The sequence below is a fragment of the Electrona antarctica genome, assembly GCF_951216825.1.
Source record: "Electrona antarctica genome assembly, chromosome: 20".
Lineage (NCBI taxonomy): Eukaryota > Metazoa > Chordata > Actinopteri > Myctophiformes > Myctophidae > Electrona > Electrona antarctica.
Genome location: NC_136801.1, coordinates 21,457,450 through 21,485,066, shown reverse-complemented (window position 1 = coordinate 21,485,066; position 27,617 = coordinate 21,457,450). Strand labels below are relative to the sequence as shown.

Below are 27,617 nucleotides of genomic sequence, written 5' to 3'. Positions count from 1 at the left end.
ATGTTAACGAAGTCCACACCCACAACACCAGAGGGAGTGCAACGAACCATGTACAACCCAGATTTGGCACAAACAAGGGACTAAATTATTTTCGCTCCTATGCCACCAAAATGTGGAACGCCCTACCAACAGTCATTACGACATGCAAATCCCTTGACTCCTTCAAAACCGCTCTCAAAGGGCACCTACGGACGGCTGCAATTCGAAACTGGCCCCCGTAAAAATCTGTATATGTCTCTTTTCCCTTTTTACCTCTATGATGAATTCCTGTTCTGTTCTTTGACTATATAGAAGTGTCTATTTGTACGTCTCTAAATGTTTTGATGAATTGAACATGGTGGACCCTCTTGTAAACAAGTGTAATGCTTAATTGGGTCGTCCACTCACAGTTAACAGTCTTTGTATTGAGTTTGTGCTTGAAATGTACTGTAATTCTGCAAACTGTTAATAAATATTTCAATCAATCAATCAATGGTGAGCAGTGAGCACTGAGCCACCGCTGGCTTCAGCATGGCTGGCAGAAGAGTGAGATGACAAGCGTCCCTACTTTCAGCAAGGTCTTAGTCGCCTCACGCCATCTGCTCGGCCATTTGTGCCATATCTATGATTTGTTATGTACAACTTCCTGGTCTCAACTGCACATGTTTCTTTCCTTCCAGGGAGCAACATGGAGTCCACCGTACGGTCTTTGCTTTGCGTCCTCTTTAAATAGTCCTTGGTTGTTATGTGATATATGTTTGCTCCCACCACCACCGGCAGCACCACCGGTGGGCTCTGTTATTTATGTTCCCCATGGGGGGTTTTATGTAGGCCTATATCTATCTCCCTGCTCTTAATGTTTTATGATGGTGTTTAAGGGAGAAAATGCAGCAGAGCCGAACGCCAAGATAAATATCATATGCACACTTATTCTCATTCTACAATAAATATTGGTTAAATCTATTTGTGAGTTGTCTGACTGAAATAAAATAAAACACATGGCATCTGCTTCGTATGACCGTTAAGCCCTAACCACAGAAAAGGGTCAAGACGGTTTTAGCGTTGTCGCGGTGTGATATGTCTTGTTGCACGTTGACCAATGTTGACCCTAGTGATTCAACGCATGGAATTCAATGGCCCAAACTACACCAAAGGGTCAAGACAGTTTTAGCGTTAACTCCTTGCAACCGTTTGGACCCAAGGAGTTGCATGGTGACTAACCACAGCTTTGGTGTGGTTAGGGCTTTACACTAGGGGTGGGATGATATGGGTTCCTCACGATACGATATATATATCGCGATATTAGGCCCTCGATAACGATAATATCACGATATTCGATATATTGTGATATTTGCGATATATCGATATATTGTATGAAATTTCATCAACAATATATCACGATCTCTGCAACTACAAAATACTTGGAACTGAAAAAATGCAGCATTTTGTATTCCCACAAAGCTGTTAGGAGACTTTGGACAAATCACCATCCAGTAATTCAGTACTTCTGGTTGCTGTGGAATCTGAGTGGGATTTGCTGTATTTTAGCTGTCATTTCCTCCTTTTCTAAACATGTTGTTCATCACTTCATTATGAACAACATTTCAAATTTCAAAAAAAAAAAAGAATACCGATATTTTAATAATCAATATCGATTATTTATCGCGGGAGGACGTATCGATATATATCGCCATATCGATATTTCAGCACACCCCTACTTTACATGCACAGAACTCTCACTTCAGTCTGAAACATAAATAAATAGGTACTTCATGAGTTTTCAATTAATGCATATTATTCTTTATTTACTACCCTGAGTCGCTCCTCAATTCACCGCCTCCAGGTGGTGGAAAATGCGGCTGCTAGACTTAATAACAAATACTTTTAGATGGTCTCATATCAATCCAGTGCATGCTGCTTTGCATTGGCTTCCAACAGACTGCAGTTTTTAAACTAGTTTTTAATATTATGTTAATCACTTATAAATCTTCATGGACTGACCCCAATTTATTTAACATGAACTACTGTCCTCCAAGGTCAACGTGAGATCACTTAAGACTTCAGCCAGAGACCTTCTCAATGTTCCTAAAACGAAGCTGAGAACAAAAGGTGATCAAGCTTTTGCGTTCGTTCGTAACCCATACTCTATGGAATGACCTCTGTCCCTAAGGAGCGATTCCTTTAAAAAGCTGCTAAAAACATTTGTTTCATAAACATGTTGGTTTGTAATATTGTTTATATCTATGTACTGTGTATTTATATGCATTGTATTTGCTGCTCTGTTGTAACACATTGTAATGTTGTTGTATTTTATTTTTGATCTATGATGTTCTTGCTTTATTCATTTTATTTATTGTACAGCACAAACAACATTTGTTTCCCAAGGTGCTTTATAAATACATTTACCTTAGCTTACCTATACCTATTATGCGTCCAGTTAGGGTTGTGCACAGATAGACACGAGGTAGTGTAAGAGCACCTGCTCTTTTGCCCTCTGGACAGCAATGTGCCCTTTTGAAAGTTTCATTTTTGTTTTGAACAGTGTACAGTATGTGGCACATGGTGACATCGACCAATTATGTATTTAAAAGCTGCTTATATATTATTTGTGCCCCAAAATCTATCAATCTCAGCCGGAGGTTCCACGCTGCACAAGGTGCCCTTCTTTCACTGGAGCACCTTGCCCCTCAAAATGTCTGTGCATGCCTTGCAATGTACCAATCTCTCACAACACTGACCTGCCCAAGGATCTCTGGAAGGCCCAGCGCCTGTCCAAGGACTAAGCCCAAATCAAGAATGATGGGCCGTGTCGAACAAACAGAACCCCGTATATGTATTGGAGAAATCTCAATCAGGTACACCATTATGGCAATGTTTGAAGTACCTGAAATGCATAATGACATAAGATAAAATCATCATCATCGTCAATGTCATCATAATGTAAAGGACACTATATCAATTTTTAAAAGCACCCAAGACAAGAGGCCCACATATGTCCGGGACGTGGGACAGTGGATATGAGATTATGAATTTACAAAATGTGAAAACTATCTGGGGATTGACTTCCTAGGCCAACTGGCACTGATCGTGTTACTGTAGCCACGGATGAAGTATAAAGGCAGGGGAATGTGTTTAGTGGAGGATGTGCTCCCAGGGCTTGTTGCAGTTCAGATCCAATAAATGCAGGTGGGTGGTAGGTATACACTCACCTGCACTTAGCCCCGAGATAAAACGACCAATGGCGAGCATCTCGAAAGAACCTGCCCTCTCAGACACACCCATAAACAGAACAGCTGCCAGGGTGACGCAATTATTTACCAACAAGGTGTTCCTCCTGAATAGAAAGGGAAACAACATTGTATGGCATTAGTACTGGATTGAGAGAGAGAGAGAGAGAGAGAGAGATGTTCACCATCCAATGAGCATAAATGGATCGTGTTCAGTACCTTCCAAGGCGTTCAACTAGTACAGAGCCAATGACAGTTCCAGTTGCACCTCCGATACAGTATATAGAGACCGTTATGGACCAAATGATGGTTATAGTGTCAGCTCCAATGTGCTCTCCATATCGTTCTATCCAGGTGGTATTATAGAACTCATGTACATACTGCAACAAGAGAAAACTTAATCAAATCGACAACATATAAGACATCTACAAGTCATCACAGAAGTCCATCTCGTCTATGCAGGGCTGTGGCTGCTACTACCCTTAGCCTTTAAAGGGCCACTTCACCCCTTTTGCCAGAGCTTATTTTAATGATGTTTAGGACACAAGAAACACTTTCCTATGTGTGTAATAGAGGTTATGCGCGTGACATCATCATCAAACCCGGAAGTTATGCAGGAACGCCTATACTGAGTGGTAAAAAATACTTTCTGGCCTTGACAGCCCATACATCCAATTTAACTTTACAGACAAGAAAATCCAAGTTACCGGTTGAAACAAGTGTTTAAATCACTTGTTTAGTCAGCCGCTTCCATGTTTTTCAAGGAAGATGTGTGTGTGCATGTCGACTGAACTGAAGGCAGTTGGAAAATCTAATTCCACATTCGACCAGGAGAGGGGTCGGGGAGGTGCTATTGCTTTTCAACTTCCTTGAAAAACATGGAACCGGCTGACTAAATACGCGGTTTAAAAGCTTGTTTCAACCTGAAACTTGGATTTTCTTGTGCGCCTGTAAAGTAAAATTAGTTAGCTCATGTACGGACCTTTACTTTTTGGATACGATGTGCAGAAAAGGGTAAGCAACGTTCACAGTGGAAACCATGCACCGTTTCTGCAACGCGGCTGAAGGCTTTCCCGGTGTGACTTCATCTCAGAGCTACAGAATGAGCGTAGGGACTGAAGTCACATATGGGGCTAGCTTGCTACCTGCAACCCCACGATTGCAGTGGCATTAGGATCCTGGCCATTCTTTTGTGGATTACTCCAGCAAGTATAATCCTGTGTGTGACAGTGTGTCCTAGGTTTTAAACCAACATGGTAGGTAGAATCCATTCCAGAAATAATAATAAAAAACAGAGGCTCACCTTAGATGAACTGGCGACCACTGTGAGGTAATAACCGCTGAGAAATGCTGAGCCCATGGTAGAAATTATGACTGCCGCCCACAGAGTTACTGTGTGGTTCTGCTTCTAGGAGACACATGTCAGGCATGTTTAGCCTATTGACTAACGTGACATTACTAGTGGAAACCATTTTCCCAAGTATTCCGTGGTTTGTTTGTTGTTGTTTTATCAAGCACCTTTAAATTAATTTGGAAAACACATGTAGATCAAACAAATGAAACAAATTCGACAGAAATGCCACATTCAATGACTACTGCAGTCTAAACATTATTACAAAAATGCATTTTTAGCACTTAGTAGAGCATTGTATGACCTGCTGCAAACATGATGCAGAGCCAGACATCAGCTTCTGGCCACAACCCTGAGGAATCATAACCCTCCGTTCATGTACAATGGCTTAATTCAGGTCATTAATATTCCTGCGTTTGAGTTTTGCAACCGGTTTATTCAATTACCACAAGATATGTTTTAAGGGGTTTAAGTCAGGATACTGTAAGGGACACAGTGGCGCAGTCGGTAGCGCTGTCGCCCGCCTCACAGCTAGAATGGTCCAGGGTTTGATTCCCACTGGGGACGCTGCGGCCTGCGGGTGCTGGTGGGCGTATTCTCTAGCCTGGTTAATAAACCAGACCGAATCAGCCGTTGGCAAAAAAAAGTTGCCTACCAGCGGATTACGGTCTGGCGAGGCTCAGTAGCACGCCTCTTTCCTACAGCAGAGAACAGGTCGGACCAATCGGGACACGGTATGCAATATAGGCGGGCTTTGGTGCAGTGACGTTCAATGCTTGAGACCTTTGACTGACAGTAGCTCTGACCAATTGCGTCAAAGAGAAAATGTTCCGCGGGAAATTAAATCCAAGTGGAGCCAGCCCAGACTGATATACCGCGACAGTGTTGTGTGATATTAGTCTGGCTTATTAGCCAGGCTACGTATTCTCTCCTCCGTGTCATCAGCGCCCATACCATAAGTGGGGTTGGCGAAAGGGCTGTGGGGAGTTTGCATGGTCTCTCCGTGTCCCCTAGGTACCCTCACAAAAAACATGCAATAAATCTGGTCTCTATTCTGCCTCCACCTAATCAGCCAGGGCGCCTGATGGAAGGGAAAGGAACTGGTGTTCCTTCCCGTCAGGTGAGCCCAGGCCAGGACTACAGTTTAGGCAAATCAGCACCGGGTGAAAAAATGGGTTACAAAATTGTGGGATAAAAAGAAAAGAATCTGCCAGAATCTGTACCTTTTCTGCAGCCTCTCTGGAGTTGTCTGAAATCTGTATGGTGCTCTGGTCAGTTTGGATCTTGACCTCCATTTGGTTTATGCTGTTTGGTTCAGTTTGGGTCTCCATTTGGTTCATGTCCACTACATTATTGTTTTCTTCCATCTTTTCTAAAACAAGACTGACATAATTTGTGGCATTAGTTACATGCCTATATCTGAGATTGTGTCTGCTTTACTGTAAGTAACACGTTGTTACTTACAGTAAAGGTTCTGCTTATATAGCACTTTCGCGCAAACTGCATATCACACACATAAACATGTACACAGTGCAACTAATAAGATGCTTATATGTACAGTTCATGTATGTTTAATTATGTCTATGTTTCCACACCTGTCCGTGTGTGTGTCTTTGTGCAGCTAATCCCGGACACTACTGGAACAATCAGCCTCTAACATTGCATGCACAGAGACAGAGACAAAAGTGATTTCACTTCCACCCATATTGGTGCCACAGATTCTACGAATGCCATTGTTTGTTGCAGAAACATTACTTTTCAATTCACCAAATTAGAAATGGTCTTCTGAGTCATGTGACAATTACATCAATTACATCAAGAGTTTGGGGTTTTACTGTCCTGTAATGGCCTTTAAAATGTTTAATATTGGCTTGAAAGAATTCAATAAGAATGCAGCATCCCAGCCCTGGGTAGCAGTGGTGGAAAGTAACATCAGGTACTGTATAAGTACAATTGTGAGGTATCAATTTTTTATTATATTGTATTTCCAGTAGTTTTACTTCTACTCCTTTACATCTCAGAGGAAAATATAGTACTTACTATTTGAAAACTTTAGTTTCTATTTACTTTGTAGATCTTTATTGTTACAAAACCACTTTGGCAGTTTGAAAATAGACAATATACAAACGCTGTACTTTTACTTTGGTAGTCTACTTTAAGTACATATTGATGTCAATTCTTTTATACTTTTACTCAAGTAAATTGTGAATACCAAACTTGTACAGTACTTGTAGCAGGGGTATTGATACTTTATTACTTAAACAAATGATTACTTCTTAAATTACTGCTTTTAGGTTGATCCATGTGCTAAATTAATGTATGACTATATTTTGGCTAGAGTATAATCCATTATCCTAAAAATTAGCCCTGTGATTAAAAAAGTACATTGAAATTATTTAAAAAAAGAATTATTAATAATTAAATCAAAATAAAAGTAATGAATAATGAACTCACCCACAAGCTTGGAAATAACCACAAGGAGATAAATGAAAGAAAAAAATATATATAGCGGAATCAACCGCGAAAATAGATGATATACAAGCTCACAACATGTCGCAAAGCAACGCGTTGTAAGCTTGTAAGGATTTCTTTTATACATTTCACATTTACATATATTTACACATTATTTAAAGTGGTCTTGCTTTTATTTTTTTCTAAATAAATGTAGCCTTGGCTATACCTATATTTTGGCTAGACTATAATCCAGTATCCCCAAAATTGAGATTGGGATTTAAAAAGTACATTGAAATGATTTAAAATAATTCTTAATAATTAAATAAAAAATCACACCGTGTGAACTGAGTGGTGTAAGGTCTTATATAGACTGATCAGCTGTGGTCTGACGTAATGTCTGACGTAATGAAATCACACCCGTGTGAACTGGGTGACCATAGCAACCATGCTAATTTTTTGGTACGAACAGACAGACAGACAAACAGACAGACAGACACGTAAACTAACAAAGTAAGATCCATAATGCACTCACCCACAAAAAGCTTCTTTCTGGTTGTACTCTTAACATGCGCCTCATGGACAGTAATAATGCACCTCAATGAAAATGGCCTTGCTTGGAAATAACCACAAGGAGATAAAACGATATGTATTCCAGTGTTACTATTGTTTCCAAAGTTGGAGCGGCCCGTCACCTAGTCTACAATGTGACAAATGTACTGTACTGTACTGAAACATGCTGCTATATACACGTTACTCTGCACTGGGAAGAATGTGGAATGTATAGGTGATGATATGGGAGGATGATAATCTGACGGATCTGAAGAATGCCTTAACACTATAGGCACTATAGATTTGAGGTTACAAGACTGATTGTGAACAGGAATTTTTAACTCTTAACATTGGCCAAAGCAATGAAAATACATTGATGGTAGCCATTTTATATTTGGTGCCAATATTTACCCCACACATTCACAAAGGCCCTATTTAACCTTCATAGAGGACAGATCCACTGAGAAATGAACATCTGCTCTCCATGGTCATGGAAGTGCTGGAACTCCAGTCCACTCTACAGTACACGCATTATTGGTGAATGATTCAGCACCACCACTGATGGACAGCGACAAGCTACCTACACTTTGATCCAGCACCATGCCTTTTTCACAGGGGGATAATATAGCAGAGCAAAGGTACTTTGTGGCATTTAGTTATCTAGATTCTAGAGTGACTCACAAGTGTGCAATCAGAGTAATAGAGTAAGCATAACTCTGGTCAACAACAGTGTAGTCACAGAAGTTGAGTGCACTCAAGAGAATGTCCCCGCTACCACCCTTACATCCCCATTATGGAGCTGACCTTTTCTGACATTCCATACATGTATGTTGATCTGACCTCATCAAACCCTGGCCTGTACACTCAAGACATGCTCCTTATATGGCCAGTACAGAATTAATTCCATGTTGATCTGACACCCCATTGCCAAAGCGCCAGCGTTCACCCAGCAGTCTGCCGTCAACGAGGCGGATGTGTGCACAGGCTTCTCGCCCTTAGGCATCTTACTGGTTATTAAACCTTTATATCTGATTAGATTGACGTGACAGAAATGTTTGTGATGGTACAGTACAGACAGTAATGATCAGGAGAATTGAGCTGAGGATCCTCATCAGAATGTTGCTGCAACACAAACGAACAAACAGCCAGTGTGCTTATTGGTGTTCTATTCATTGCAGTAAAGTCACCCATGCATCTGCAGTGTTGCATTGGTCATTGCACGAGGTACAACACGTCCACACCGTCCACCCAAAGATTTTTCAGGAGCACACATGCACGCATATAACCTGACTCCGCCAGATGGTGCAGCATTGCTCTACTGTCACCATTTGGCGGAGTCAGGTTAGCATGCACATGCATTGATTAAAAACAACATAGTTTACAGAAATGGCTGCCGACTAGTGTCACACAGCGTGAATTAAAATAGGAACGAATGAGCCCTATGTATGCATATCATGGGTCCAATGATACCTAGGCTCTGGTGTGACCTGATCATACTACCAGAGATTAAATCACCAATGCAACACTGCCTACCTGTATCTCTAGTTCTCTCAATACTATCTTGGTGCAAATCAGGCACAGGATCATGAAGTCACCCATGCGCTATCTCTAGTTCTCTCAATACTATCTTGGTGTAAATCATGGGCCCAGGATCAGAATGTTGCTGTGCCACCAATACACCGTGCACAACGTACTTATCTGTGTTCATTTCAAGGTCGGCTCCACCTATTGACGCTGCTGTTGATTTTCTTCTCTATTCTGTCCTCTCGTCCAGTTGATGTTTTCAACCCTTAGGTTTTGCGAAGCATTCTTGTCTCTAAAGCCCAAACCACACTAGTCTCACTATGTCACACCAATGCAACTCCTTGCAACTGCCATTGGGGATAATGGTTGCAAATTGCAATTGGTGCAGTTTGGGCTTTATAGCCAACATTATCACTAAGGGCCCAAACTATGTCACTGTTTCTCACCTGAATTTTCATTTCCTTTCACTTCAGTAGTCAGATTGAAAGCCCTTTCCCACGGCTGCAGTTTCATTGGTTCACACCAACCCATCAAAATGTTTGTCAATGTGGCTAAGCCGTTTAACCTGACTCCGCCAGATGGGGCAGCAGAGAGTACACTGGGTTCCCCCCTCCAGTGTACTCTCTGCTGCCCCATCTGGCGGAGTCAGGTTATAAGCCGTTTGCTAACCAAACAAACATGTAAACGAGTGCTACTAGTATATAAACAAACACGGTAAAATATGTGGGATGATGTTTCATAGCCAGAGGATGTTATCATAGGGCGATTTAATAGCCAGATCGATATGGTCGCAAGTTCCCACAGTGGGGGCAGCCATGTTTGTTGTTTGATGTCATCGAGTTGAAAACGGCGCAGATTGTCCGTAGCCGCGGTATCAGATTTTCAACCGAGGCTGCCATAGAGTCACCAGACCTGAATCGCAAAAACTTATTTTTGTAGACCAGACCCCCAAGAACGCGCCCAGGGGGGCGGCACGATTCCAACGAGCCCACCCCCGTCCGAAACGGTTGAGAAATGACAGAGTTACCATGTGGGGGTCCCTGGGGGTCCCCAAACCTTGAGACCCCCAAAAACGCCCCCAGGGGGGGCGGCACGATTCCAACGAGCCCACCCCCGTCCAAAACGGTTGAGAAATGGCTGACTGACCGACCATCCACGGACCGGCCTTTCAACCGACCGGCCGGCCTATCGAAGCGGCCGGTGGGCCGGCCGGATCTTTTGGATTCTGCCCAGAAAGGAGGGAAAGAAATACTTTGGCCAATAGCCAACATTAATATCAAATCAATAACAGTAATAAAACAAATTACATTTAGGTGAGGATGACAGTGGTTGTCCATGGTAAAAAAATGGGTGAACACACTAAAACTGAGAGTGTCCTGAACGGTATAAAATTAACCTTGAGTATCATGAATGGACTAAATTTAACCTTGAGTTAGGAAGGGAACGTTCCCGATAGGAATGCACCCGGTGGTGATTAGATAGCTGTTTATATAACAAAGAAGCAAGTGTTCTCAAAACATAAAAACAAATAAAAGAAAATAAGAAAATGAAGGACAATGGGTGAGGGGAGGGGGGGAAACAACTGTACGAGGATGGGTGTGGTTGGTGTAAAAAATAAATAAAAAATAAAATAAAAATAACCTTAAAGGTGGAAAACATAACCAATAATTAATAATGAGATAAGGCTGGGTTTCCAAGACTCACATATCACTGGGCAATACAAGGCTGAGGTTCAGAGAGAACAAGAGAGTGCATCATGATAGCATATATCACTCACCTTGATCTTCTGAAACCCCACCCGATACGTCTACACCAGTGATAGTGGTCTGAACCATACAGAAAACAAAATATCAGAATTATACAGGGGAAAATATCAGAAATAAAAAAATCAGGTGGGAATGAATAATAACAATGTAACTTAAAAAAAAGAAAAATACAATACTTGAGGGTTTACTGTGTAGTTGGGAGGTCAGACTGTCATCAGGAGGTAGAATAACAGAAAGACTAGATCATAAACACATTTGGATGTGACAGGTTAAATAGGGGCAAAAATGACTAATAAAATGATACATTTAAATAAATATTTGGCACCGGATATAAATTGACCTTCACAAAGGTCATAGAAAGGTGTTCCTCGCAGAGGAAGAAAATCAGACAACCCTACACAAAAACACGACAGGTTAAGCCTATCGATAAACAGCCCATAGCACTTCATGGCCCATAATAGACACGGTGTCAAATTGTCTCTGGCGCAAGGAAAAATCTAAACACACCTGCGTGGCAATAGTTCACGAATCAGAATGGAATACGGGAGTGAAGAGATGGCTACCCTCAACGCTCATTCCCCCAGTGCTAACTGGTATGTCAAAGACATCGACGTACCCATAAATGGCTAAATAGGCATTAGTTGCCTTATAGCCGGAAATTCAAGAAAGATTAAATAAAAGAAGATAAAATCATTAAAAAAAAGGAATAAATGCCGGTATGAAAGTGTTCAAATGAAAGAAATGAAAATGGGCTCTATAATCAATCTCCCTCCTGTAGTTAAAAGAGAGGAGAATGTATTTACAAAATGAATGAAAAGAACAGTGTGATCTGTTCACTTTGGAAAATGGTGAAATGTTCCTTAAAGGGTCCAAGTCAACTCCAAGTAGGAGTTGGGCCCACGTCGGTCCAACCCACACCTGACCAGATAAAACGGTCACAGCACATTAAATAATATGTTAGTATCCTCTGAAGCAACAGATGTTTTCCAATGCTCAGATTGTTCTGGAATTGCTGCCCCAACACTGTAGAATGCACTCCCCAAAACGCTCTCATTCCACAGTTTGTATTGATTTTATTCCTTCGTCTTAAGGCCTATTCATAGTCTGGTTTTTCGGTGGTGAGGTGAACACCGCTCCGGTGGTGAGCTGACCACCGGAGCTGAAATAACGTTGAGCGGTGGTGAGTAAAAACAGAGAGAAGGGCTGGAGCGGTGGCGGTGGTTTGCTCTTCACCGCGGCTTGTGACGTCATGTTGTAGTTCGGTGGTCACCTAACCACCGGAAATCCAGACTATGTATGAGCCTTTAGTGTTCCCCCTAATAAAGTTTTGTATTTGTTTTCTCATGCCACCCATGTAATAGACATTTGAGTATTCATAGACTACCTATACTACTGTTGGTCTTGATCAAGCAGCCTACCACCAAAGTTGTATAAGCTACTGTAGTCACTATTCATTGATTCACCAAAATAACAAAATCCATTTGAAAATATATATCACTGTTCTCAGGTCGAATATTGATATGCGATTAAAATGTGATTAATTTAGATGAATTAATTACAAAGCCTCTAATTCGATTAACATTTTTAACCCAGCCCTATTTTTCATCTGGGAGAATTTTGATTAAATCAGTGTATTTACATCTACAGAAGAAACATGAAGCCAAAAAAATAATGTACTGCATGTATTGTATTTCTATTACAATAGGAATACAGTTATTAATTTCGCAATTTGAGTGGTGCTTTTTTTACTTTTTTTCCCCGGGACTGTATAAATTTACTTCGGGACGGTTCAAATTGTATTTTGGGACGGTTCCGGGACGTTGGACCTACATGTCCTTTGTGAATGTGTGATCTAAATAAGGGCACCAAAAACTGTGCCCTTATTTAGATCTGTTGAAAAAAAACACGTCATCACTCATCAGGTAGTGTTAAGGTCTTCATATCTCATCGTCCCATATCAGCACCCCATTCATTCCACATCCATCCCAGTGCATGTATATAATGGAATGTTTCATGTACATTTGCAACATTGTAGGTGAGGTGACCGGCCGCTATATATATTTTTTTCTTCTTTCATTTATCTCCTTGTGGTTATTTCCAAGCTTGTGGGTGAGTTCATTATTCATTACTTTTATTTTGATTTAATTATTAATAATTATTTTTTAAAATAATTTCAATGTACTTTTTTAATCACAGGGCTAATTTTTAGGATAATGGATTATACTCTAGCCAAAATATAGTCATACATTAATTTAGGAAAAAACTGCGAGAAAAATACTGCAGCACATGGCTCAACCTAAAAGCAGTAATTTAAGAAGTAATCAGTAGTAATCAGAGTAAAAGTACAAAAGAATTGACATCAAGATGTACTTAAAGTAGGCTACCAAAGTAAAAGTACAGAGTTTGTATATTGTCTATTTTCAAACTGCCAAAGTGGTTTTGTAACAATAAAGATCTACAAAGTAAATAGAAACTAAAGTTTTCAAATAGTAAGTACAATATTTTCCTCTGAGATGTAATGGAGTAGAATTAAAACTACTGGAAATACTATAATAAACAAGAAATGATGACATTCGTCATATTACCAGCAGCTTTTATATTTGCGGCGGTGGTCCACAGTAAAAAAAAAACTAGCAGATCTACAAGCTCCCAACGTGTGAAGATATGAATAGGATGCAGTGTGAGCTTGTAGATAGGCTATTTTATGTATTTTTGATTATTATATATTTTGTAAAGGAATGGTTTTGGTCATACAAGGTTTTCACCTGACAGCAATATATCTGACTGTATCAGTATCAGATTGCATTCAAATTGGCTACTATGAGTATGATGTTTCCACTTGACAGCACGCAGTTGGTTTGATTGACACCCGAACACATTGACATGTCCATTGTAATCTCGTGGATGTTGATAATATAGGAGTAGACCAAGCAATTAATTATGAAGAGGGAGTCCAAGGCGTCGTCCTTATTTCGAATTTAGTGTTTATTTAAGGACAACCAATTTAACCAAAGATTAACAAATTGTGACCAACAGCAGTAGATCCTCTGAAAGCCAAGTACAGACAAGACATGACAGTATATATACAAGTGCTGTGCCCATACCATGAGATGCACGAGGTAGAAGGCACAAGGTTTGTGTTCTGCTGAACAGATTGATTTGGTTCCTTGGGGTGCGTGTAGTAGTGAAATGTGTATGTGCGTGCTTGTATGTGCATGTATGCGAGTGTGTGGGGGTGTGTGTGTGTGTGTGTGTGTGTGTGTGAAGTCCCGCGATAAACCTGTGTACTGTATGTGTGCTGTCTTGTTTGTCAACTGTATGTCAGGTGTTATGTGTGGAGTCATGAGATATAATATATGTTTACCTGTGTTATGTGTAGAGTCATGGGACCGACCTGTGTACTTTATGTGTGCTTCTTATTAGTCAACGTGGCTATAGGCCTTCCATTGATAGACCTTAGCAGTTAGCCTGGGTCCTAAACTGCATGACTTTATATGACCTATATAACCGTTGTGTATCTCAGTATCAAACTATTTATGGCAATATTGTCATGGAGTATGTGAACAGGATTGTGTTATGATGTGGGTGCGATGCGTGTGTTCTGCAGTAAGAATGTGTATTTGTGAAATGGTATAACGCCATGTTTGCAATACATACATACATCACAGCATAGCATTATCTCACCAGGGGGAGGGAGAAGGGGTGATTCCTAGCCTTGCTCAGGCTGTCTGGAGTTACCATCGTACCGGTTCCACATGATATAGGCTACATGATATATGTGTATTTGGGTTATAGTTAAACCTTGAACTTTATGAATAGTTAATCCCCAAGCTAATGTCAATGGGAATTGAAACCTATTTGTTGTTCTTCTGCCTCCATGGTAAATGATGGTTTCGTGTCTATAGATTGGAACTGCTTCTGGATAATTTGTTTTGTAGCTACTATTAGACTTTGCATTAACTCCAACATCTTTGTCTTCGAATTTAACAAGTATTACTGTAGCATAGTCACTGTTGTTCTGGAAGTCAATATATTCAACGAAGCCTCTGATACTGTTGACTAATCCATCAGATACCATCACATTAGTAGTTACTTGGGTCGTTTGATGCGTAGGTCCCGTAGCTGCATATGACGTGATGAAGATATGTACCAATGCCAGGGTATAACTGGCCCTCGATGGTGACGTAATAATGATATGTTTCAGTGTCGGGAGGATTAAAGGTAATGCCCCTATGTATACATGTATGTAATCTGAAACCAATGCCATATCAAGCACAAATTAATCATTACGTCATACGCAGCTACGGACATACGCATCGGCGCACCTGTTACGCACCTTCGTCTAGGGTGAAGGAACATAACATAATGCAAGAGGAGACAGGGTTGGAAAAAACTTTAGTTTATTGTTGTAGCTCTTTTTTTCGTTAGCAGAGACAATTTACAATTTAGGCATTTAGCAGACGCTCTTAATCCAGAGCGATTTACATTAACACCTAGCATGCCCATGGGCCTTTGATTGTCAACTTAGCCTCACAATGGTTAGCCAGCTACTTTTAGTTTTGAGGGAAAATGGTCCCAAAATCTACAACTGCTTTTATTGGGTTCAAACATTCAGGAAAGCAGTTGATGATTAGATTCCAGCATTACAACTTTGCATTATGTCTGAAGTAGTTTATACACAACTGACATTTTACAAAGATATTAAAAACAGCTGATCCCCAGCTAAATGATGGAGAGTTGGTAACCAAATTGACCCTTGTAGATTTTTTAAATATTGAGCATGTCAAATTATACCATGGTTCCATTTTACACTCTCAACAGTTGAATTATTGTTAAACATCTGCATTACTTAAGTTAATTTACCAACATCAATACAGCATGCAAATGTGGACATATTCTTTAGTTTGGGTCTGCAAGGCTAAATTGATTGATTGATTTATTAACAGTTTGCAGAATTACAGTACATTTCAAGTACAACTCAATACAACAACAATCTCATCAAATGGCGGCCCGTGGCTCAAATGCAGAATAAATATTGATATGAAAAGGGTTGAAAACCACTGAATTAAGGTATATTTAGAATGGATAAAAATATGTGATTAATTTGCGATTAACAATGGACAATCTGTGCCCAAAACGTCTGTGGACGTCCTGGGTATTACCGCACGTGCATAGCCCAAGACGTCTGTGGACGTCTTTCAAAATATATATATATATATATATTTTTTTTTTTTTATTAAAAAAAATCAGAAAAATCTAAACACTTTTAACACGTGGTGCCAAAGTTTGTGTTTTCGCCATTGAGAATGCATTTGGCGTTTAAATTAAATAACTCAGAAACTATAAAACATTTCAAAGTAAAAAGTTCCAGCATGTGTCTCCACAGTCAGCTGAATTATAAAAAATGTGAATGGATTTCCTAGGTGAAAGTGATTTTGGGCAGTATTGCGTGGGCTCTCAATGTTTAACACATACAAGTAAAAATCACTTGTTGAAATGCATTCACCAATGAATCTAGTAAAAGAGGAGGTCCTCAAGTGGTAATGGTATCACTGCCATTCTCAACTGCTGTACATTCCCATGCATGTCCATGATGACTGCTTATCAATTATAATGTAAAAATCACACTCGTGTGAATTGCAGGGCGCATTTTAATGTTGAAATGAAGCATGCACGTATGTGGCAGAGTCACTTTCATTCATTGCAGATTCAATGCCAATACATTACAAGACATGAATGCATGTGCTACAGTATAATACGAAACCAGTCACGAGATGTATATTGGCCACATATAAATATAATGTGTCCTAAACAAACATTAAAAGTCCATAGACTTGGCTTCCATATGATGTAATTTAAAAAGTGAGGCATTGGAGGGGCAAGCACCAGTCAAAAAATATTTGATTTTGAACAAACAAAAATACAACATAAGCCACCAGTGTAACCAAATTAGATTAGAATTGGAGATATCTTTCTGGGTATGGCTGACACCAATCATTCAGTCAGAATGACTGGAGTCTTGTTTAACTTATAGAAACTTCGGCTGATTTCTATGAAGGTTTTGGCTTTGGTCTCTGGGAGAACAAAGAAGAGGAAGATGGCAGACGCTGCACAGATCACCATAAAGAACAGAAACACATAGTCTTGCAGGGCATTCTGTAGAGTAAACATACAAAAAGAAGGGAAAAAAAAGTCAGTAATAACTAATAAGTCAGTCAAGATATGGGACATTTGGTCATTTAATTACCTGAAGGTAAGGGAATATCATTCCAAGGATGAAGTTGGACATCCACTTTACAATGTCATAAATCATCAGGGCAGAAGATCTGAAGGAGTATTCAAACAATTCACTGACCACAGTAGAAGAAACTGCACCTGGGGCGGACACACACGCACACACACACACACACACACACACACACACACACACACACACACACACACACACACACACACACACACACACAGACACACAGATGTGGTTACCCTCACACAAGTCATGGCTTGTAGCCATGAGAACCCTAGGAATTATAGGCCTAGTCAACATACATTAGTACAGTATGATTCTATGTCATACTTTTCACATTTGTATTGTGCAGTATAGGCGCTATAAGGCAGAAGAGAAAGCAATTCTGGTGGGGAACTCTATTGAGGCCCCTCAATACATCACTCGAACAGGTACAATAATTAAGTCAAAACTGTATGTTCAAGATTCCTGTTTTAATAATATAGCCAAATCCCTCAAAGTTGGGAAGCCAAGTATAGCTAAAACAATGGTGGAAAAACAAAAGGAAGTTTACTAAGTTTTTATCATGACCCCAGAGATCATGTATGATGATGATGAATAAACAAATATTTTGAAGGAAAACCATATGTGACCTGTATAGGTAGGTAGGTCTTGATGGCCCAATGAGGGAGGACATTAATTTAATTTAATTCAATTTAAATTCTAGGACTTACAGTTCAACACATAGGCCAACATATTAAGTAATGTATTAATTACCTGGACCAATACTGTCAAAGACAATAGCAGCCAATACAGAGGCAAAACTGAGGTAGGGCATCCATGATGCTTTGTCCTGTAGGAAATTCACAGTAGACATTGATTAAATAGTAAGTTCTGGAGTGGAGTTAGTTTTGTCAGAAGCGCTTTTTAATGCTCTTCATTGCTCCAATATTCTTTTGACCAACCCACATGGACATTAAGGATGTTCAATCAATAGCATTGATTTACAAATTTAAAGGAACATTTTTGGTTTCTGCCAGACAGTGGCGATATACAAAGTACCAAAACTATACCACTGCTTATGTACAAATAAAAAAGTGTACTTGTAAAACGAGCGTCACTGTTAACAGAATATAGAACACAGCCATTCCACCATATCCCACGATGAGGAGGATTCTTCTTCCAGTAAGTTCAATCACCGTCCCCTGAACAGAGACAGATCAACAGGATGGAAGACAAACGTCAAAGCACTCTAACTAACTAATAGCATCAAGCAAAGAGTTGTCAGCATCAATGGATGATTTAAATTAAAGTTGTTCAACATTTGTGACCAGGTCCAGCTCTTTATGTCACATGTAGGCCTTGATTAGCTGAACTTAGCTGAGCCATAACACAAGCCATGTCTCTCGATCTAACCATGAATTTCACCACCCGCCTCTCTAAGGAACTGAGAATCACTCCGGTTAGGAACTCCATAGTCCTACTGGGCGGAGGGGCATGATTGGGAGGAACATTCTCCCTGATCTGAACCTGAGTGGTGCTTTGTTATAAGTACGGTGACATTTAAATAACTTAGTACATGCAATATCAAAACATACAGTCATTACATGCAAATTATGGTCTAAGTTTACGACAGTATGCAACCAAAGTTGTCAGTAGACAATCACATGAATTGATATAGCATGATCTTTAATGCAATACAGCTTGTATATTTAGCCATTGTAAAGTTTTGACAACTGTGGATTACGCTGGTGGACCCAAATATTGAAAAACTGCCTTATCCTTTAAATAAAATAAAATTATCGTACTTACCACAATCGTGATAGTTATAAGCTCTATAGCACCTAAGCTAAGGGCAACATAGGGTATCAATTCAACATCAAAGCCCAGAGCTGTGAACAGCCTGTTACTGTAGTAATACAGCTGTAAAGACAAGAAAAAGACAGAAAACACATGCATATTATACATCAATATGGTGACTATGGATTTGTTGCTGTCGGGAAGAAACCTGGTTATGCAAAACTGTATGAAATTAAAACATTTAAATTGATAAATGATGAAATAGTAACAGATCCAATGTAGGTAGGCTATACTGTATATTCACAAGCTTGTTAATATCTTTCATTAGTTCAATATTTCTAAAAACCCACACAGTTAACCACTTTAAACCTGGTATACAGTAGGTGAAAATATTCAAATTTTTAATTGACTGAACTATGGAGATACGAGGTTTATTCCTGACAGTGATAATATGATGTACAACAATGTTACCATACAGCATTTGTCCCACAGAAATATTCGGAGAATGCGATGAAGCAGGTAACAATGATCTGCCAGCGAACATGTGGGTTTCTGAGGATCTTATTGACAGAGACAGTCTTGACGTCTCTCTCGTGTTGCTCCTCAGCCTTGATCTCCTCCAATTCCTCAGACACATCTTCCTCCCTTCGGAACATCTGGAGTGCTGCGACACACACATAATGTGAAGCCATCCGTCAGGAATGAATTTAACCCTGGAACACTAAAACACGGATGATTTTCACCCGGACAATTATGTTTATGTGCTTTTCATAATGTTGCTGATGTCTGAGGTGGGTGGGTCCTTGGGTAGCTTTGATGCTCAATGACCTCATAGACATAGACTGCCCACACGCTTGTTTTTCTATGGAGCGATTCCGTAACGGGTCTCATGGTCGCAGCCTACGTATTTCCTGTAGGCGGAGACGACACATCTGCGGTTTCCCCGCACCAAGCTTCTACTACAGTGAATGGAAAAGTGACTGATGTTAGTCTGCCTATTTTACCTACTTTTTACTAACACTAACATTACAAAGATGCCCAGAACATCGGGATGAACCTGTGTAGTTTATGGCTGCTCCAACAGCAGTGGCAACATAAAAATAAATAAATAACGGAATGTCAAAATATCTACCGCGGTGGCTGAGACCAGAGCCATATAGAGCGTCGCAGTCCCGCCCCCAATGCATTTTTCCCATAGACATTTCTATTAGTATTTATTTAAAGACGGTTACGCCGTGGACAAAGCCAACTCGAGTCGTGACAACTCATGACAACAAACACAATATTTTGGACCAAACAAATAATTACAAAGAAGAAAAACAACAAAAAAAAGTGTTGTAACCTACCGTTTTTTTCTTCTTTCTAATTATTTGTTCGGCCCAAAAAATGGTGTTTGTTGTCATGAGTTGTCACGACTCGAGTTGGCTTTTTCCGCGGCGTAAACGTCTTTAAATAAATACTTTTTGAAATGTCTATAAGGAACACAAGGCTGCTGTACTTTATACCTCAAGTCATACTAAGCATTAAAGTATGAGGTATAAAGTACCATGAGACCCGTTACGGAATCGGTCCATAGGCAGTGATATAGAGGGTAAATAAAATCCCATACTCCCACCATGGGACACTGGACCATTCTCACATGTCTCAGGAATTGGCCGATTGGGACAATTTTGCCTCCCCATAATATCTGTTTTTAGGTTTTTGTGAAATTTCATGTTGAAATCAGTATAATTGCCATAGTACTTTAATATATTTTGATGATTTAATATCATTTTAATATATTTATATTTTAATATATTTTCAAATGCTTCCATCATACAGTCTGACTCTGAACAACCTTTCTTAGCTCCAGCCTCATCGTTCTTTTGAATCAGCAGATATCGAGGGCTTTCAGGAAAGATGGGAAGCAACAACAGCTGCAGAACAGCAGGCAGTAAGATCAAAACATACAGGTAGATCCACCTGGACTCCTATAGCCAAAAACAAAACAAAATTGAGGTACATTTAATTAAATGATACATAGCTTGCGGAGTTAGTTCAGTCAGATATACTCGAGGGGTTTCATGCCGTGCTCAAGGGCGCATACATATACTCAAGAGGTTAATATGCTACATTACTATGTGGGTGTACAAGTGTGTGCAATACCCACACGTCATTCGCTAATGTGACCAATTGGGCGGGCTACTTAAGCTCACTAGACTGCATGCTCTTCCTGCCTTCGTCCAAGGAAGCTCTGAGAAGGAAGGGAAGTGGTCACGTGACTGGGCTGCGCCATGACACTTTCATGGACACTTTCATGGGAGCCAAACTCACACCGGAAGTGCAATGAATACATTGCAGTGAATGGAGCTGGCTGGACCAGCTCATAACAAACATTATTCATGAACAATTGAGACCTTTTGTAAAGTAATCACTTCTGGAAAATACATAACAGAAGACATATCACAGGTTGTTTTCTAATCACTTACTTTTCGATGTGCACAGAGTGCACAGTATATAATTTTATCTGAGGATCTAAACAGCAGCAGGTATTGTTTCTGGCTCCGTAAGTATCGCGAGATTTGGCTGCCAGACAGGAAATGGTGGGAAGTCTTGCGATACTTGGTGCGTTCAGAAAGGTACTTCGTGCTCTTTAGATACCATACCTCTATAAAAATTACACAGCGTAGGCCTACACATCGAATAACAACACAGCAGACAATAATGTGTTACATGTCTTCTGTTATTTTCCAGAAGTGATTACTTTACAAAAGGTCTCAATTGTTCATAAATAATGTTTGTTCATGAGCTGGTCACTGAGCTCTCTTTTGACTCCAGTGCATTCTGCCAAACTTCCGGGTAGTTTGGCTCCCATGAAAGTGTCATGGCGCAGCCCAGTCACGTGACCACTTCACTTCCTTCTCAGAGCTTCCTTGGTTGTTGTGATGTTTGCTCCCAGCACCACCGGTGGGCTCTGTTATTTATGTTCCCCATGGGGTTTTCTATTGTATCTATCTCCCTTCTCTTGATGTTTTATGATGGTGTTTAATCGTGCCGAGCAGGGAGAAAATGCAGCAGAGCCGAACGCCAAGATCAATACCATATGCACACTTGTATTCTCATTTTGTAATAAATATTGGTTAAATATAATTGTGAGTTGTCTGACTGAAATAAAATAAAACACATGGCATCTGCTTCGTATGACCGTTAAGCCCTAACCACACCAAAGGGTCAAGACGGTTTTAGCGTTGTCCCTGCAGTGTGATATGTCTTGTTGCACGTTGACCAACGTTGACCCTAGTGATTCAACACATGGAATTCAATGGCCCAAACCACACCAAAGGGACAAGACGGTTTTAGTGTTAACTCCTTGCAACCGTTTGGACCCAAGGAGTTGCATGGTGAGTGACTAACCTTTACACGCACATAACTCTCATTTCAGTCTGAAACATAAATAAATAGCTACTTCATGACTTTTCAATTAATGCATATTATTTTTTATTTACTACCCTGAGTCGCTCCTCAATTCACCGCCTCCAGGTGGTTGAAAATGTGGCTGCTAGACTTAATAACAAATACTTTTAGAAGGTCTCATATCACTCCAGTGCATGCTGCTTTACATTGGCTTCCAACAGACTGCAGAATTGTTTTAAAAAATATGTTAATCACTTATAAAGCTCTTCATGGACTGACCCCACTTTATTTAACTGAACTACTGTCCCCCAAGGTCAACGTGAGATCACTTAGGTCTTCAGGCAGGGACCTTCTCAATGTTCCTAAAACGAAGCTGAGAACAAAAGGTGATTGATCGTTTTTGTGTTCGTTCGTAAACCCTACTCTATAGAATGACCTCTGTCCCTAAGGAGGGCAGAGTCAGTCGATTCATTTAAAAAGCTGCTAAAAACCCATTTGTTTCACAAACATTTTGGTTTGTAATATTGTTTATAATATCTATGTACTGTGTATTTATATTTTATTGCTGCTCTGTAACACGTAATGTTGTAGGTTATTTTAGATCTATGATGTTCTTGCTTTATTCATTTTATTTATTATACAGCACAAACATATGTTTTCAAAGGTGCTTTATAAATACATTTACCTTAGCTTACCTATACCTATTATGCTTCCAGTCAGGGTTGTGCACAGATAGACACAAGGTAGTGTAAGAGCACCTGCTCTTTTGCCCTCTGGACAGAAAGTTTCATTTTTGTTTTGTACAGAGTACAGTATGTGGCACATGGAGACATCGACCAATTATGTATTTAAAAGCTGCAAATATATTATTTATGCCCCAAAATCTATCAATCTCACGGTGTTGCAGGTGAAACCAGCCGGAGGTTCCACGCTCCGCACAAGGTGCCCTTTTTTCACTTGAACACCTTGCCCCTCAAAATTGGAAGCAGTGCATGGCACTGCTTCAAATGTACCAATCCCTCACAACACTGACCTGCCCAAGGATCTCTGGAAGGCCCAGCACCTGTCCAAGGACTATGCCCAAATCAATAATGATGGGCCGTGTCAAACAAACAGAACCCCGTATATGTTTTGGAGAAATCTCAATCAGGTACATCATTATGGCAATGTTTGAAGTACCTGAAATGCATAATGACATACGATAAAATCATCATCATCATCGTCAATGTCATCGTGATGTAAAGGACACTATATCATTTGTAAAAAGCAGCCAAGAGGCCCACATATGTCCGGGATATGGGACAGTGGATATGAGATTATGAATTTACAAAATGTGAAAAATATCTGGGGATTGACTTCCTAAGCCAACTGGCACTGATCATGTTACTGTAGCCACGGATGAAGTATAAAGGCAGGGGAATGTGTTTAGTGGAGGATGTGCTCCCAGGGTTTGTTGCAGTTCAGATCCAATAAATGCAGGTGGGTGGTAGGTATACACTCACCTGTACTTAGCCCCGAGATAAAACGACCAATGGCGAGCATCTCGAAAGAACCTGCCCTCTCAGACACACCCATAAACAGAACAGCTGCCAGGGTGACGCAATTATTTACCAACAAGGTGTTCCTCCTGAATAGAAAGGGAAACAACATTGTATGGCATTAGAACTGGATCGAGAGAGAGAGATGTTCACCATCCAATAATGAGCATTAATGGATCGTGTGCAGTACCTTCCAAGGCGTTCGACTAATACAGAGCCAATGATAGTTCCAGTTGCACCTCCGATACAGTATATAGAGACCGTTATGGACCAGATTAGGGTTATAGTGTCAGCTCCAATGTGCTCTCCATATCGTTCTATCCAGGTGGTATTATAGAACTCATGTACATACTGCAACAAGAGAAAACTTAATCAAATCGACAACATATAAGACATCTACAAGTCATCACAGAAGTACACCACTGTCCATCTCGGCTATGCAGGGCTGTGGCTGCTACTACGCATAGCCTTTAAAGGGCCACTTCACCCATTTTGCAACCAGAGCTTATTTTAATGATGTTTAGGACACAGGAAACGTTTTTATGTGTGTAATAGAGGTTATGCACGTGACATCATCATCAAACCCGGATGTTATGCAGGAACGCCATAAACATACGTTCTGGCCTTGACAACCCATACATCCAATTTAACTTTACAGACAAGAAAATCCAAGTTACCAGTTGAAACGAGTGTTTAAATCACTTGTTTAGTCAGCCGCTTCCATGTTTTTCAAGGAAGTTGTGCATGTGCATGTCGACTGAACTGAAGGCAGTTGGAAAATCTAATTCCACATTCGACCAGGAGAGGCGTCGGGGAGGCGCTAATGCTTTTCAACTTCCTTGAAAAACATGGAACCGGCTGACTAAATACGCAGTCTAAACGCTCGTTTCAACCTGAAATTTGGATTTTCTTGTGCGCCTGTAAAGTAAAATTAGTTTAGCTCCTGTACAGACCTTTACTTTTTGATGTGCAGAAAAGGGTAAGCAACGTTCACAGTGGAAACCATGCACCGTTTCTGCAACGCGGCTGAAGGCTTTCCCGGTGTGACTTCATCTCAGAGCTACAGAATGAGCGTAGGGACTGAAGTCACATATGGGGCTATAGCTTGCTACCTGCAACCCCACGATTGCAGAGGCATTTGGATTCTGGCCATTATGTTGTGGATTACTCCAGCAAGTATAGTCCTGTGTGTGACAGTGTGTCCTACGTTTTAAACCAACTACATGGTAGGTAGAATCCATGCAGGAAATAATAATAAAAAACATAGGCTCACCTTAGATGAACTGGCGACCACTGTGAGGTAATAACCGCTGAGAAATGCTGAGCCCATGGTAGAAATGAAGGCTGCCACCCACAGAGTTACTGTGTGGTTCTGCTTCTAGGAGACACACCAGTGGTCAGGCATGTTAAGCTTATTGACTAACGTGACGTTACTAGTGGAAACCTTTTTCCCAAGAATTCCGTGGTTTGTTTGTTGTTTTATCAAGCACCTTTAAATTAATTTGGAAAAAAATAATAACACATGGAGATCAAACAAATGAAACAAATTCAACAGAAATGCCACATTCAATGACTACTGCAGTCTAAACATTATTATTTTTTTAAATCCTTTTTAGCACTTAGAGCATTGTATGACCTGCTGCAAACATGATGCAGAGCCAGACATCAGCTTCTGGCCACAACCCTGAGGAATCCTAGTCCTACGTTGATGTACAATGACTTCAGGTCATTATTATTCCTGTGTTTGAGTTTTGCAACCGGTTTCTTCAATTACCACTAGAGATTTTTTAAGGGGTTCAAGTCAGGATACTGTAAGGGGCACGGTGGCGCAGTCGCCCGCCTCACAGCTAGAATGGTCCAGGGTTTGATTCCCACTGGGGACGCTGCGGGTCATGGTGGGCGTGTTCTCTCCTCCACGTCATCAGCGCCAATACCATAGGTGGGGTTGGCGAAAGGGCTGTGGGGAGTTTGCATGGTCTCTCCGTGTCCCCTAGGTACCCTCGCAAAAAACATGCAATAAATCTGGTCTCTATTCTGCCTCCACCTAATCAGCCAGGGCGCCTGATGGAAGGGAAAGGAACTGGTGTTCCTTCCACCCCGTCAGGTGAGCCCAGGCCAGGACTACAGTTTAGGCAAATCAGCACCGGGTGAAGAAATGGGTTACAAAATTGTGGGATAAAAAGAAAAGAATCTGCCAGAATCTGTACCTTTTCTGCAGCCTCTCTGGAGTTGTCTGAAATCTGTATGGTGCTCTGGTCAGTTTGGATCTTGACCTCCATTTGGTTTATGCTGTTTGGTTCAGTTTGGGTCTCCATTTGGTTCATGTCCACTACATTATTGTTTTCTTCCATCTTTTCTAAAACAAGACTGACATAATTTGTGGCATTAGTTACATGCCTATATCTGAGATTGTGTCTGCTTTACCTTACAGTAAAGGTTCTGCTTATATAGCACTTTCTCGCAAACTGCATATCACACACATCAACATGTACACAGTGCAACTAATAACATGCTTATATGTACAGTTCATGTATGTTTAATTATGTCTATGTTTCCACCCCTGTCCGTGTGTGTCTTTGTGCAGCTAATCCCGGACACTACTGGAACAATCAGCTTCTAACATTGCATGCACAGAGACAGAGACAAAAGTGATTTCACTTCCACCCATATTGGTGCCACAGATTCTACGAATGCCATTGTTTGTTGCAGAAACATTACTTTTCAATTCACCAAATTAGAAATGGTCTTCTGAGTCATGTGACATTTACATCAAACAGAGTTTTGGGTTTTACTGTCCTGTAATTGCCTTTAAAATGTTTAATATTGGCTTGAAAGAATTCAATAAGAATGCAGCATCCCAGCCCTGGGTAGCAGTGGTGGTGTAACAATAGTTAGTTTCTATTGTTACAAAACCACTTTGGCAGTTTGAAAATAGACAATATACAAACTCTGTACTTTTACTTTGGTAGCCTACTTTAAGTACATCTTGATGTCAATTATTTTATACTTTTACTCAAGTAAATTGTGAATACCGAACTTGTACAGTACTTACTTTATTACTTAAACAAATGATTACTTCTTAAATGACTGCTTTTAGGTTGATCCATGTGCTGCAGTATTTTTCCTAAATTAATGTATGACTATATTTTGGCTAGAGTATAATCCATTATCCTAAAAATTAGCCCTGTGATTAAAAAAGTACATTGAAATGATTTTAAAAAATAATTATTAATAATTAAATAAAAATAAAAGTAATGAATAATGAACTCACCCACAAAAAGCTTGGAAATAACCACAAGGAGAAAAAAGAAAGAAAAAAAAAGAAAAAGAATATAGCGGCCGGTCACCTCACCTACAATGTTGCAAATGTACATGAAACATGCCATTATATACATGCACTGGGATGGATGTTGAATGAATGGGGTGCTGATATGGGACGATGACAGATATGAAGACCTTAAAACTATACCTGTTTTTTTTTCAACATATCTAAATAAGGGCACAGTTTTGGTGCCCTTATTTAGATCACACATTCACAAAGGACATGTAGGTCGTGGCCCCATCAGGGCTCCAGACTAACTTTTTTTGAGTGGTGTAAACCACTCCTACAACTGGCTTTGTTAGTCTGTGCAGAAAAAATGAGCATGGTTGCTATGTTCACCCTGTTCACCCGGGTGAACAGGGTTTTTTTTCTGTGCAGAAAAAATTAGCATGGTTGCTATGTTCACCCTGTTCACCCGGGTGTGATTTCATTACGTCAGACATGATTTCATTACGTCAGACAGGCTATATAAGACCTTACACCACTCG

General features: G+C 40.2%; 1 protein-coding gene and 1 long non-coding RNA gene across 2 annotated transcripts; both read right to left on the bottom strand.

The window, feature by feature from the left end:
• Window positions 1–16,521: 16,521 nt before the first annotated feature.
• LOC306912935 lies at window positions 16,522–18,282 on the bottom strand. Its single transcript, XR_013788453.1, has 4 exons — window positions 18,180–18,282; window positions 17,854–17,929; window positions 17,098–17,225; window positions 16,522–17,006 (listed from the first exon to the last, which is right to left on the bottom strand). It is a non-coding gene; the product is annotated as an uncharacterized lncRNA (long non-coding RNA).
• Window positions 18,283–18,487: 205 nt separating this feature from the next.
• Window positions 18,488–27,186, bottom strand: LOC306913205 (solute carrier family 2, facilitated glucose transporter member 9-like; the record flags this gene model as incomplete). The annotated part of the gene is made up of 10 exons (XM_079489793.1): window positions 27,079–27,186; window positions 26,015–26,174; window positions 25,081–25,185; window positions 23,998–24,158; window positions 23,772–23,896; window positions 23,303–23,448; window positions 20,714–20,846; window positions 19,353–19,540; window positions 18,889–18,999; window positions 18,488–18,556 (listed from the first exon to the last, which is right to left on the bottom strand). The coding sequence occupies exons 2-10, from the start codon at window positions 26,156–26,158 to the stop codon at window positions 18,488–18,490; spliced, it is 1,182 nt and encodes a 393-aa protein (XP_079345919.1). The 5' UTR covers window positions 26,159–26,174; window positions 27,079–27,186.
• Between the last annotated feature and the right edge of the window lie 431 nt (window positions 27,187–27,617).